The sequence below is a fragment of the Callorhinus ursinus genome, unplaced genomic scaffold (genome assembly GCF_003265705.2).
Source record: "Callorhinus ursinus isolate GAN/ISIS: 27379988/994484 unplaced genomic scaffold, GSC_fseal_2.0 scaffold17, whole genome shotgun sequence".
Classification (NCBI taxonomy): Eukaryota; Metazoa; Chordata; class Mammalia; order Carnivora; family Otariidae; genus Callorhinus; species Callorhinus ursinus.
Genome location: NW_027397079.1, coordinates 21,139,253 through 21,153,793, shown reverse-complemented (window position 1 = coordinate 21,153,793; position 14,541 = coordinate 21,139,253). Strand labels below are relative to the sequence as shown.

At 36.7% G+C, this 14,541-nt stretch overlaps 1 protein-coding gene across 3 annotated transcripts in view; it reads left to right on the top strand.

Annotated features, from left to right (window-relative positions):
* SLC7A2 (solute carrier family 7 member 2) overlaps positions 1 to 14,541 on the top strand; it is a 66,725-nt gene that overhangs the window by 40,838 nt on the left and 11,346 nt on the right. For 2 of the 3 annotated variants that reach the window (XM_025886298.2, XM_073902359.1), the window contains exons 2-8: positions 1,503 to 1,893; positions 2,363 to 2,518; positions 6,161 to 6,326; positions 7,487 to 7,620; positions 8,658 to 8,880; positions 10,990 to 11,129; positions 13,978 to 14,080. In XM_025886298.2, the coding sequence (XP_025742083.1) occupies positions 1,518 to 1,893; positions 2,363 to 2,518; positions 6,161 to 6,326; positions 7,487 to 7,620; positions 8,658 to 8,880; positions 10,990 to 11,129; positions 13,978 to 14,080 (1,298 nt within the window). In that variant the 5' untranslated portion in view covers positions 1,503 to 1,517. Of the gene's footprint in view, positions 1 to 1,502; positions 1,894 to 2,362; positions 2,519 to 6,160; positions 6,327 to 7,486; positions 7,621 to 8,657; positions 8,881 to 10,989; positions 11,130 to 11,380; positions 11,518 to 13,977; positions 14,081 to 14,541 lie in introns of all 3 variants that reach the window. The other variant, XM_073902360.1, reaches the window with a different exon arrangement.

Genomic DNA, 14,541 nt, shown 5'->3' with positions numbered 1-14,541 from the left:
ATGTCTGTGTCTCGTATCAGCATCAAGTCATTTAGACTTAACATAGAAAATTCGTCTTATTTACTATTTTTCAAATACAATAATTTTAATGATGGTTGTCTTTTATAGATAGGAAGGATGAGAAATATTCAGGGGTTTATTTTATAGGATAAAAAGCTCTAAGTTCTTCAGAGAAGATGCAAAACTGTGACCTCCTGAGGTCAGGTTATTGATAATGACTGTAACATCTCTGTACATCATTGTGCAACAGAAGTGGCAAACATGACTCTGAACTTCTGAAAGTTAAATACATTTAATTTTATTGACTGATAAGCTGCATATACTATTATATTCCCTATTCTTCAGTTATTTCCCTGTCTCCTGAGTTATACATTTCTATAGACAGGGCCATGTTGGGTTTTTTTAATTTTTATAGGTCTTTTGCATGTAAGGTGTACATGTTTACTAGAGATAATTTAGAAATATATATTAGCAATACAATACATATTCTATGAAATACATAGAAGTAAAAATTAGCTCCCTACCCAAAGATCCCCATCATGGTTAATATTTCGGCATTTTTAATTCAGACTTTTTACTATAATACATGTATATATTTTTTTCCTTACTAGGATCCATGCTTTGTTTTATAACCTGATAATTTTTTTCAGTGTTAGGTTGTTTGGGCCTGTAGGGTATGGGGAGAATGTCTTTCTATCTTACTCATTGCATTTAAAAAAGAACACATCATATTTTGCATGGACTTGGGGCTTATTTATCTATTTAGAAATCTCAAGTAAATGTAAATAAGCATGTGTGTTTTACCACAAATTCATACCCAAAGCATCGCCGACTAGCAGTTTTATTTAGAAAAATCCAAGTATGTTTTGGGGGGAATTTTTTTTTATTCTAAAATGTTCACATGGTTTCACATTAAAATGAAAGAGACTGAAATGAAAACAACATAATGATGGCGTCTTTTACCTGCTAGTAGACAATAGCTAGACTGCAAGCCCCTTAAGCTGGAGACCGTAAACACGCAGCACACCATTCTAGACATATTTCTTAGCACAATCCCTGGCACGTAATAAGGCGTAAAAAATAGGAGTCAGATGAATGATTGACGAAAAAATGAGGTAATTCATCCCCTTGTTTGTGGCGAGGACAAATGAGCCGTGTCCTGGAAGAGATTTCTATCAGCCAGTGTTTAAAAATTGTAGCAGCACAAATGAACCACAATGGCAAATCTTTTGAATCACCCAAAGCTTCCACTCCTTTGTTCCCCAAATAAGCCATTCTTTGCAGTCCCTTTTAAAAGGCCATGTATGATTAGTGAACTCTAAGAAATTCACAGCTTTGACTTTTTCCACCCTCTCTCGGATTGCTCTAGGCTCCCTTTCTAGGAACAAGTAGAACAAAAACAGAATGGTGCCGGTGCCGTACCTTTGCTGAGAAGCTGGGTCAATCCTTGGAGGGATGATGATTCCCGAAGTGCTTCTAACCTCCACCCTTCTCTTCCCCAGGCTACTCTCTCCAGAATGATTCCCTGCAGAGCTGCACTCTCTTTTGCCCGATGTCTGATCCGGAGAAAAATCGTCACTCTGGATAGTCTAGAAGATTCCAAATTATGCCGCTGCTTATCCACCATGGACCTCATTGCTTTGGGGGTTGGAAGCACTCTTGGTGCTGGGGTCTATGTCCTTGCTGGAGAGGTGGCCAAAGCAGATTCTGGTCCCAGTATCGTGGTGTCCTTCCTCATTGCTGCCCTTGCTTCCGTGATGGCAGGCCTTTGCTATGCTGAATTTGGGGCCCGAGTTCCCAAGACTGGGTCTGCGTATTTGTACACTTATGTCACTGTTGGAGAGCTGTGGGCATTCATCACCGGCTGGAATCTCATTTTATCTTACGTGATAGGTATGTTGCAAAAAAAAAATCAATCTGTGTGGAATGGTGGAGCTAGCGTGCTCCTGAGGCAGAGATCCTTGTAGGTCTGCATTAGTTAGTGATGGTGTGATCATGAGTGAATTACTCAATCCCTGTGTGTCCCATTTATCTCATCTCTAAAGTGTCTCCTAATTGCAAAATGCAGTGATTCTGCTTCATCTCTGAATATGCTTCTGAGTGAGTTTGGAAACCTGCTTCTAAAAAAAAACAAAAACCATAGTTCTTTAATGCACATAAAATTAGCTGATTCCTCACTTATGGACGTGATTGGTTACTAATGTAGAATTGGAAAATTATCAAGATAATTTTATATGTGATTCAAATTTTCAATTCTGTCTGAGCTAAACCTTGTTCATCCTGGAACAGAATAGCAAAGGGTGTTATGTTCATCTTCTCCCAGTGACTTGTATATTCTCTGAATGCTCTGTGTTTTGGGAAGGTACATCAAGTGTTGCAAGAGCATGGAGTGGCACCTTTGATGAACTTCTTAGCAAACAGATTGGCCAGTTTTTCAGGACATACTTCAAAATGAATTATACCGGCCTTGCAGAGTATCCTGACTTTTTTGCTGTGTGCCTTATATTACTTCTAGCAGGTAAGGAAGCCAATTGCACTCCACCCTGAGATGAGCCAGACTAACTATCCCAGGAAAATAAGTTACCACTGGATTTGGGGACTGAGTTCCCAAGACAAGGTGGCATATTTATATGTTTAGGTTACTATTGGGTATCTGTGGGCCTCGTCACTGGCTGGAATCACATTTTTTCTTATGTGATTGACCTGTTTTAAAAATAAATCTAAATTTTATGGAACAGTAAAAATAACACTTTTAAGTAAATGGTACTTGGAATGCACTAAAGAATAAAATAAGGCACATCATTATAATACCAATTGGAGATTTGCAGGAATGGCAGTGAAGTTTCAATAAGGAAGAATGTATAATTTTTGGCCTTATTTTATCTTGTTAGCCTCAACTAAGGATATTTGCAAGCATACTAGTTCTAGAAGGATTTCTGTCTATTCATGCCTTCATCTATGTGATGTAGTTATTTAGCTGAAAAGGAAGCATATTCAAACCACCTGTCATTTTTTAATGTAGACATTATGTAGACAAACATACTTGTTGCTAGAATTTTCCCATATTTTATAGTCATATAGCATTGTAGTTTGTTTTTTTTAATTTTTTTTAAAGATTTTATTTATTTATTTGACAGAGAGAGACACAGCGAGAGAAGGAACACAAGCAGGGGGAGTGGGAGAGGGAGAAGCAGGCTTCCCGCCGAGCAGGGAGCCTGATGTGGGGCTCGATCCCAGGATCCTGGGATCATGACCTGAGCCGAAGGCAGACACTTAACGACTGAACCACCCAAGCACCCCAGCATAGTAGTTTAGAAAGAAAGGCACAGTAATTAGAATCAGAACAACCAGGTTTTCAGTCCTACTTTGCCACTCACTATCTTTGGAACATTGAGTGGCATAATCTTTCTGTGACTCGGTTTGCTCATCCATAAAATGGGGATATCAGTGTGTATCTTGTAAAGACTTCTTGCCCAGTATATAGGAAGCACTTAGATGGCAGACAGTTTTATTTTGTAGGCATAGTTAATCCTTGCTGCCACCTTATATTTATTTTAATTATGTAAACATTTTCTATTGTGATTGCCATTCTCACCTGCACTCCTGCTTCAACCAATCAAGGATTTCACTAAGAATTAATACTGTATTCTCACTTCCTACCTGATATCCCCTGGATAATCTGCCCCTTGTTTTCCTGTCCAGCCTTATCTCCAGCTACTTTCTCCCTTGCTTACAAAGGTGTGACAAAAATATCTTTCTATCATGAACTTTTTACTTGTAAAATTCTATGATTTAAAAAGTAGCTTTATCCTTTAAAAAGTTAGTCATTTATTGTAGGGTTAGGAACATGAACAAAATTTATAGCTCTGAAATATTTGGCATTATACCTGTAATGTCAAGGAAAATTACAACAATTGTTTCTCAACAGGTGATAGATTTCATTTGTTTTGCTTTCTAAACAGCCTAGCTAACATTGAATTAGTTACGTCATATTTTATTTAGGGATAGTTTCAATGATCTTAATATATTCAGCTTTAATCTCTAAGTGATGAGAAGCATGTAGCTGTGACACAGTTAGAATCATGAAAGCCTGTGGCAGGACTCAGGCCTTGGCCTACATCATTGCCCCATGTCATTGACCAGTGTGTTTTTAAGTGTAGGCTAAGCTCATGTGATAACTTTGTCCCTAGAATCTCTGAAGATCAAAACCTTTGATTATAAATTTTGATTCGTATTGTAATACCAAATGTCTTGTCAGTTGAAGCTTTTGCTTTATGAAAGACACAGGGAAGTGGCTGCAATATTTAGTTGAGATATTCATTGGTCGTTAATCCCAGAATAGAGAGTGCACATGGGGTATTGGGAAATTCTCATAAAACCTGACAATGGCTTTGTTATTTTCTAAGCAGATAGCGGTATAGTGTACAGAGTGTATTTCCAAAGTGTGTAGGTGTATAGTGGTTTCTAGTGCTACGGAACCAGTAATTATACCGTCCTTTCTCTCATTATAGTTACATTATTGTAAAATTCTACAAAAATTACATTATTGTAAAATTATACATGTAGAAGAATGAAATTCAGTTTTCCTCATCTCTACTTGGGTAATTTTGCTTATTTGATCCTGGGTGATAGGGATTTGTGGAAGAAGCGAGTAGAGATATATGGCATAATCTCTTCATCACAAGTAACAAGTAAACTTTCTTTGGTCCATAAATTCATATCCTATATAAGATGGATTAAAGGTAAAAATGTGATAGGGGTGCCTGGGTGGCTCAGTCTGTTAAGTGACTGACTCTTGATTTCCGCTCAGGTCATGATCTCAGGGTCGTGAGATCGATCCTCACGTCAGGCTCTGTGCTGGGCATAGAGCCTGCTTAAGATTCTCTCTCTCCCTCTGCCCCTCCCCCACCACTTGCAACTGCTCTTTCCCTCTCTTCTCTCTCTCTAAAACACACACACACACACACACACACACACACACACACACACACACACGATAAATGCAGTCATGAAAGTACTAGAAGGAAACAAACGTTTTGGAGTTAATATTGGGGAAAATCTTTCTAAAGGTAAAAACTAAAGAGGAAAAATTTATGTTCTAAAACTTTCATATATATATATAGTCAATCCTAAGAGTAAAAGTAAATGATAAACTGGGAAAAACATACGCAATACATGACAGAGAGCTTATAGCATTATTATATAAATAAATCTTACAAATTGATATAAATAGAAAAACCTAATAGAAAAAAATGTGCAGCTTCAATTGGGCCAAACTTTTTGGAGAATATTTCTGACAACGTGAACCAAAAACCTTGTATGAAAGGACATATCCTTGATACGGTATTACCTTATAGAACGTTATTTTAAAGCAATAATTAGAAAGTGTACAAAGCTATTTATATAAAGGATGATGATGTCAGTACTATTTATAGTTGTAAGAAACTAAGAGTTACCTGACAGTCTATAAATAAGGGATTATAGTGTTTTCATATTGTAGAAGAGTATGTGGTTGTTAAAAATGAGGTTATCTATTTGTCAGCATGAAAATGTGTATGTATGTCTGCGTGTGTGTCCATGCCCGAAATTCTGGAGAAGAGATTATATTTGATCTTTATTCCCTTCATATTTTTGCTGTGTCTTCAAATAAGTTGAAAAGGAAATTGATTACTTTTACAATCAGAATATAAAATAAAGCTATTAAAATGGGAATCAATTAAAAAATATCTTTTTTGGTGAGACAGTTGAAGAATTATTTTATGTATTCTGTACATAGGAAGCAGACATATGATTGAGCTTTTATTTTCAAAATTTTGCAGCCACTAACCTTGGCTTTTTTAGAACAGCATTGCATTAAAATTCAGTTACTTTATCTCTACCTACGCATTGATAATAAGAGCCAAAGTTACTAGATTTATTGATCTCTTGGAGTGTGGTGTCTCCAGGTTATGAGCACCATCTGCCTTCGGCAACCAAGTTGGTTGTATTCAGGAGATCTTGTGACAGGTGAGTCAGAACTTGCAAGAGAAAGGGATAAATGTAAGTTCAATGCATGGATGCTGGTAAAATAATATCCTAAAGCCTGTAACTGCCCCAAAATGCCATTGCTTTTACTAAAAGTTGGGTAAAAAAATTACAATACCCATTCTTTTTTCCATAGGTCTTTTATCTTTTGGAGTAAAAGAATCTGCTTGGGTGAATAAAATCTTCACAGCTGTTAATATCCTGGTCCTTCTCTTTGTTATGGTTGCTGGGTTTGTGAAAGGAAATGTGGCAAACTGGAAGATTAGTGAAGAGTTTCTCAAAAATATATCAGCGAGTGCCAGGTATAATATTTGGGCTTTTCCCTTCTTATTTAAATGTGTTTTTGTCTTTGTTTTTAATTTGCCCGCTCTTGTCTTACATTTTCCTCTATAACAGTGGTTCTCAATTTTTTTTTTTTTTTTTTGCTGTGGAGACATTTCTGAGGGTCTGGTCTATTCCAAGACTCTTCTTCCAGTCTCCCCCCAAATATAAATACGTAAGTGTGCTCACTGTTGAGCAGCTATTTGAAGCCAAGCAGTGGCTTGTTCTTGGCTTCAAGCTGTGTAGGAGGTATAGGAGAAGAGCAAAGTGAGATCCTAACCATTGGAAGGATGCCTCTTCCCCCCCACCAAAGCTTTGCCACCTTTGTAAAACAATGGATCTCTTTGAGTCATGCATCCCTTAGTTCTTCCTTTGGGAGGACCCTTTGGTTTCATTGCATTCTTTCAGCCTTTTAGTAATTTTCAGGCCTTGATTTTTGGAGAACGTTATTGATTGCATAAGCAGAATTGTCCCTGCATTTTGCTTTTAACCTGGTAGTCTCAAAAATTAAATTAGTAATAATTATATATAAAAGGTTTCATCATAAGATTTATATTAATATTCTGATAGGCAAATAAAGTAAGGTTACAGAAATGTCTTTTACATGAAGCATAACTACATGTTCTTCTTTACATATGTTGTTTGAAGCCATTCTTTTGAAGCAAAGAATTAGGAACTTCTGGTTTTATACAATTTTTAACATGTAATAAAATATCCAACTTCAATATTATTAACCAAGCCTAGGGAATTCAATTTCATCTTTTCAAATGTCTTATTTGTAAAATTTTTAAATGTGCAGCCTGCCCAACTGTCCATGAGAAGAGGTTTTATGTCTTTATTTCAGAGCAGGGCCCATATATGGTGTCTCTGCTCTCACAATCCTGCCTGGCTGTGAGTTCTAGCCAGAGTGAAAATGGGCCTTGTGCTTATGCTATTATTGATCGACCTCTAGTTGATGTTGACAACCCAGAGGGTGCCATTGTTGGGAACACCACTACATTCCCTAGGACAGGGTGAGAAAAATCAGGATTTACATTTAATTTTATATATGTTAGCTTCAAAGAGCTGGTGAACACAATAGCCTTCCAAGAAATGGTTTTCTATGAAAATGACTTTGCATTGTGCTTGCTCTCTTCCTTAGAGATCTGCCTTCTGAAAATGGAACGAGTATCTATGGGGCTGGTGGCTTTATGCCTTATGGCTTTGCAGGAACTTTGGCTGGGGCTGCCACCTGCTTTTATGCCTTTGTGGGATTTGACTGCATTGCAACAACTGGTAAGGGCAGAATCTTGGGTCTATGTGGAAGGAAGGGTGTTCCTTCTTCTATAGGAGTACCCACGGGTGGCAGTAGAGGGTCAAAGAAAGAGTGGGATTTGGGATAATATGGGCTGGTTCCAGCCCCAGCTGTGACACCTTCTGTATATGATAAAAAGAAACTTCGTGAAACTCTCTGAGCCTTGGTTTCCATTAATTGGTAAAGTGGGGAGAACCAGGACCTACCCCTCATGCTCACAGTATGAAGGTTACTTAAGATACGATACACATAAAAGATTCTTTGCAAGCTGTCAAGTATTTTATAAATGTTAGTCATAATTACTGTCCTTAACCTTTAGTCTGGAAGTAATCTCCAGTACTATCACAATGAGTAACAAATGATGATCACGCTTGTAAATTGTCTCTTCTTTAGTAGGACAAAATAGATTGTGGCATTTCTTTTCTCTTTATCCTGTACAACAAAGTAATCATACCAGAATCATTCTCTAAATGCTTCTTCTGGGTTCATGTTACTGTATGGCCTTGTAATTGGCCATTTTGGGACACTTCAAATGCCAAATCTTATTAGAAAGATTCAAGGACTATTTTTGTGTTGAAGCCAGAGTTTAATATAAATTCATGCATTGGGTAGAAAACGTCTTATTTTCATATTTATGGAAGCATTCCTATTTAAGGGCCCACAGAATGCTATGATAGTCATTAATTTCTGTGGATGAATCATTTTCCAAATAGATTAAGACTGCCATACTATCCTGAAATATTTAATAGCACTGGTATATCATGTCTTTTCTTTCTAGAAGTGGGAAACCGACCTGCATGATTTCTTGCTTTCTCTTTTTGCCTCTAGAAATTGGAATTTTGTATAATAGCATAGTACTCTCAAGAAGAGAGAAAATTTCATGTAGAATACATGGAACAAGCTAAGAAAACAGAAGGCACAAAAGCAGAGTGAAATGACTATGAAGGAGAAGGAGAATCCATGTTGTATCTATTAATGTTTCATTAAGGATGCAAATCTTTTGTTTATATCTCCTTAGGTGAAGAAGTCCGGAATCCTCAGAAAGCTATTCCTATTGGAATCGTGACTTCTTTGCTTGTTTGCTTTATGGCCTACTTTGGGGTCTCTGCAGCTTTAACACTTATGATGCCATACTACCTCCTGGATGAGAAAAGCCCGCTTCCGGTAGCATTTGAATATGTTGGATGGGGTCCCGCCAAATATGTTGTTGCGGCGGGTTCTCTCTGTGCTTTGTCAACAAGGTACATCGATCACATTGCCTTTGATGCTGGGGCTGTTGGCAATACCGCCAAATAGTCTGTGTTTAAAGAATTGCTTTTATAGGTTTTAAAAGTAATCTTTATATAAGGAATATATTATGCAACTATGTCTTCTCTGAATAGTTTGACCAGAATTGCCACATACAAATCTTAAGTGATAAAAATTTTTTGACCCATCAGTTAAAAGTCAGTTTTTCGGGTGCCTGGGTGGCTCAGTTGGTTAAGCGACTGCCTTCGGCTCAGGTCATGATCCTGGAGTCTCTGGATCGAGTCCCGCATCGGGCTCCCTGCTCGGCGGGGAGTCTGCTTCTCCCTCTGACCCTCCCCCCTCTCATGTGCTTTCTCTCTCATTCTCTCTCTCAAATAAAGGAATAAAATCTTTAAAAAAAAAAAAAGTCAGTTTTTCAAGATAATGACGGTCCAAGCTTCAGTAGAAATGTATAAGGCATCAATACACACGAACACATACACATACATGTATGTCACGCATATTCATATATACATGTATTATAAAACGGTAGGATGCTTATACTAGCTTGTTTCTGGGCTGGCTGTGGAATTACTTATAGTGCTACAGACAACCAAGACCTTAGATGCAGACTTGACATTTTCTGCCTTTTAAAATAATATCGTGTCTATGTGACTGCGGGCTATATGCTGTGACATTGTTAAGTATAATGTCTTTTTATTGTGAAATACTGAGACTTTTTCTCTTGGTACTCATCAGAGTGAATTTGGTCTAGAAATAGAAATTACTATTCTGAAATTAATAGTGGAAGTTCATATGATATCTATGTGGAAAGCAAAGAGTAGTTGCATCTCAAGTACTCAGATTTGCAGTAGCGACTTGTTTTAATACTTGAGAATTCATTTCTCAGGTTCCCTGAGCTACTCACATTTCAAATTAACATGTGACCATAAGATAATTTCATTCTAGTTTATATCATGGTATCCCGTAGGACATTCTTACAAAGAGAAAATTAATCTCTTTGCCTAACTGCTAATTTTTTAAAGGGAAAATAATTTTTTGAAAGTCTAAAGTTGGAAAAAGCAGTCTTTTTATATAATTCATCAGCCTAGCTTTTATTCTTTCTCAAAGTCTTGTTTATTTTCCATTCAAGATAATATTTAGCAGCAATTAGAAATTTACCCCCATCGGTTTCTCAGCCATCTGCTATTCTGAGGTTTGAGGTTTATTCTGAATAATTTCAAGTACTTTCAAGGATCTGAACTATGAAGACATCATGCCATCATGGTCTTAAGAAGATAGAAGGGCAAAGATTTATCCAGGGCCAAGCTCAACCCAGCTTTATCAAAAGAGAAAGAAAATGAATTTTTAAAATAAAATATTTTACGTATTTTCTCTTAATGGTTATTTTTTATAACTAAGTCATGTATGGAATGGTGCAGCCAGTAAACACACAAGAAATTCGAAACATCTAAAGCAAAGAGCGTTTTCTTAAATTCACTGTTCCTGACTTTTAATCGTGGCTACTTCTATGTACTAAATTTACAGTGAGTTGTGTTTTTTTGTTTTTTTTTTTACCCTTTCTCTCCTGATTATCTTATGCTGCTGGGTATTATTACTGATTTGATGAAATATCAGGCTATATGAGGAAAAATAATGATAAAATAAATATAAGAAGTTTGTAATTATCCAATAAATGAAGTGACGATACCATGCAATTAAATAACCTAATCCCTTCTTTAATTTCATATCAGTTTAGGAATTTTAATTTCTGAGTTATGGCCACTAAAAATGCCTCAATGAGACGATTGGGTTTGGTTTTCTTAAGTCTTAATTACTTAGTTTTAATTCAGTAATAATTTGTGGGCATGCATAAATTGCTCGCAGTATTGCTTAGTCTGGTAAGTGTGCTGGGCAAAATGTCCGCAAGAGAATAATAAGTAGCACAATGGTAAATATTGGCAAATATTTTTAAATGCCCAATCATAACACGTTTTAAAAATAACAAGACTTTGTAATCAGAGCTGTGACGCTGAGTTTTATCCAAATACTTAATTTCTGTTCTGAGATGTAATCTTGCATGAATGTGTTTGCCATACTGCATGTGTTTGCTTTTTATTCAGTCTTCTTGGATCCATTTTCCCAATGCCTCGTGTAATCTATGCTATGGCGGAGGATGGGTTGCTTTTCAAATGTCTAGCTCAAATCAATTCCAAAACGAAGACACCAATAATTGCTACTTTATCATCGGGTGCAGTGGCAGGTGAGAGTTGACTTTTTTTAAGAAAAGGGGGATCTTTTCTCCATCAAGGATTCTGAAGAGTAATGTAAAGTTAGGCAGTTTTCTGTCTTTATTTACGTAAAGGTCAATAACTTGTTTGTGAATATTTTCCTATTCTGAATTATTTTGGCATAGGTTCTGCATTTTAGTGTGTCCGGTCTTTACCTGTGTATACCTGTCTAGAATAATGCTTGCAATAACTCACGTGTGGATTATGAATTTTTCTGTTCTAGTCTTCTGGGCTCTATGTTTCCTTTACCCCGAATTCTATTTGCCATGGCCCGGGACGGTTTACTGTTTAGATTTCTTGGCAGAGTGAGTAAGAGGCAGTCACCAGTTGCTGCCACGTTGACGGCAGGGGTCATTTCTGGTAAGCTTTACAAACACAGGAGTCTTCAACATTGGCCTTGAACATTTTATGCGCATGCATGGACTTATAAAGAGGGTCTGCTTGCTGTGCATGGAAGTTAAGAAAAAGAATCACTGATAAATGAGGTTATGAGCATTGGGATCTGGTAATTGTGGTGGTGGTGGTGGTCTACTGAAATTCATTCTTAACTGACCCGTGGGGACTTTTGTTACTATTTTGTTATTTTAACCTTTTGGGTTTCTAACAAATGTGCAGAGGGTTGTAATGGTTCTTCACTGTATTTTTACTCATTTTTAATTAAGCATAAGAAATGTCAGGGTAACTGATACTTGACTGTAGTAATCACTCTCCTTGGTGTGGGGTTATCTAGATGCACATCTGGGACCACCGCTGTTCTCTAAGACTTACTAACAACTATTTCCCGTTAGACCCCATTAGGAATCTATTTTTGCTTTCAACAGTTTTGATACTTAACTCATGTTAAAACAAACAAACAAACAAACAAAAAACTCCCAGATGCCCACCTTTGGGGATGTCAGAACGTCTTTGTAAAATGCCATTGGCCAGATTCTTATTCCATGCAGAAATTTTCAAAGAGATTCTACAGACTGAGAGAATGGCCTTAAAGGTCCTGTTAGAGAAAGCAAGAGAGAGACTTCATCAAGCTTTTTAAAGCTATTTTGGTAGTAGAAATTCAATCCAAAACTGATAACTTGGTTGAGACTCAATTTAGGGGAAATTACGAGTGAGAATGCTTAATTATGTATGAAATGGTATTTTTTCAGAGTCGGAAAGTATTTGCCTCAGCACCTTCACTTTGTCAATGTTTTCTAATAAATCTGGCACTTTATTAGACATACATTAGAAGGTCAAGTCCCTTATTTTCTTACTGCTTAGATTTCTGCCCCCATGAAATGAAGGTTGCACTAGATGATCTAAAGCCCATTTTATTATTAAACAGTGGATTATGCTATTAAAAAGTTTATAAATCCTGACGAAGGATCACATACTTTATTTATTCCATAAAAACGTTTACTTTTTTCCCCAGTGAAATCTTGCCCAGTAATACTCTATTTTGTATTCAGAGCTTTAAAAAATGTATCCTTCTTTCTTCAGGAAGAATTTAATTTGGCAGCCTAATATATTGACATTAATAACTAACAGAAGATAATTGTAGCAGAAGGCTTTTTTTTTAACATTCTGAAATATTATATTTTTGTTATTTGTACTCCCTCGCCTTACTTTGCTTGTTTTTAGCTTAGATCAGAGAGCTTGTCTGGACAATTAATCATTTTCTTCTGTCTTGGCTACTTATTTTGCTACTTGTGGTTCTTACAAAATGTATTGTAATTTTAATCTAATGTATAACTATATTAGCAACAGAAGGTTTTCAAAGTAAGGCATGAGATGTATTTAAAGAAACCATGTGATACTGTAGAAGGAGCATGGGGAAGTAGGGTACAGCTAGACTTTACCTGGAACTCTACTGCCCCCTCATAGTTGTCACTATGCTAAGTTAGCCTGTCTATAAAATGAGGAGCATAATCTTATCAGGTCAGACCATGTGAAATTGCTGGTCTCAGGGTCAAAACCAGTCAAATTCTGGCCACTGCATTTGGTTAAACCTATATCATTTCCTCTGTCTCAGAGGATTATTGGATCAAAGATAAATTGAGGTCACAGAGATATAAAGCTTGCTAAGAGATGTCTGGAACAGCATGTGAATGGAATGTGGTGTTTCTACTGAGGATGATAGGGGACAACTATGTGGGCAAGTCAAGTCATCACTATTTGATGTTTCAATGGAGAAAAAATTGCTCGGTGCAAGTTCACTCTTCAAATGGAAAAGTATATTTTGCGTCAGAACATTACTGAGATTTGAGTGTGAGACATCGATTCATCTCTCAAATCTAGTCAGTCTTCTCGGAGTGTGGAATTTTACCCAACATAGAATTTTGCCTCTATGGGAAACATAATTCAACTGGAAATTACTTTGATTTGTATGTGGCATAATTCAAAATACGGATGGAAGTTGAAATGATTATATAACATCTGTAATGAAAGATCTTCCATTTGAATTTTTTAATGGTTGTTTTAAAAAGAGTTAGCCAGTATTTCTGAGCCATGTTTTTCTTTTGAAACATCAAGGGAGAGTATTCTGTCATAGAATGTTTTCACTTTGTCAGGCCAATATTTTTTAAATAACCAAAGTAGAATGTGTTTTATACTTGATAGATGGCTGAGGGTTTTTGAAGTTTTACTAGCAGTTTATATGACCCAAGGATCATCTTTTTAGCTGTGAGAAATATATTTCCTATAGTTTGTTTGATTTATCATGGATACTGGAACCATAAAAATGCCGGTTGTCCCTGACTTGGAAGTTATCAACTGTATGGAGTTTTGTCATAGGTCTTTTTTTTTTTTTTTTTTTTTTTTACCATTCTGTTCTTTTCCCAATAGCTGTGATGGCATTTCTCTTTGACCTGAAGGCACTTGTGGACATGATGTCCATTGGCACCCTTCTGGCCTACTCTCTGGTTGCTGCGTGTGTTCTCATCCTCAGGTGAGCGTCCTCATTGGTTCTCAAGGGTGTGTGTCATGTGGGGCCCAGGGAATAAAGAAAATTAGGACTCACCGTCCTTGTTTTCAAGGAGCGAGTGGTCTCACAGAGGTGAGAGGCCATGGACAGAAACATCAGTATAAAGTATAGTAAACGTACTTAGTCCTTAGCCAAGAATTAAATACAATTGATAATTAGTAATAAGTTGGCTTAATCTATATGAACAGCAAGTTCTTGTAATGTATGAAAACACTTAAAAATATTATAGTTTTTGTCCCAGTATCTCAGCTGCTAAGATTTTTTTCCTTTAAATTTTTATTGTTATGTTAATCACCATACATTACATCATTGGTTTTTGATGTAGTGTTCCGTGATGCATTGTTTCTGCATAACACCCAGTGCTCCACGCAGAACGTGCCCTCTTTAATACCCATCACCAGGCTAACCCATCCCCCCCCCCCCAG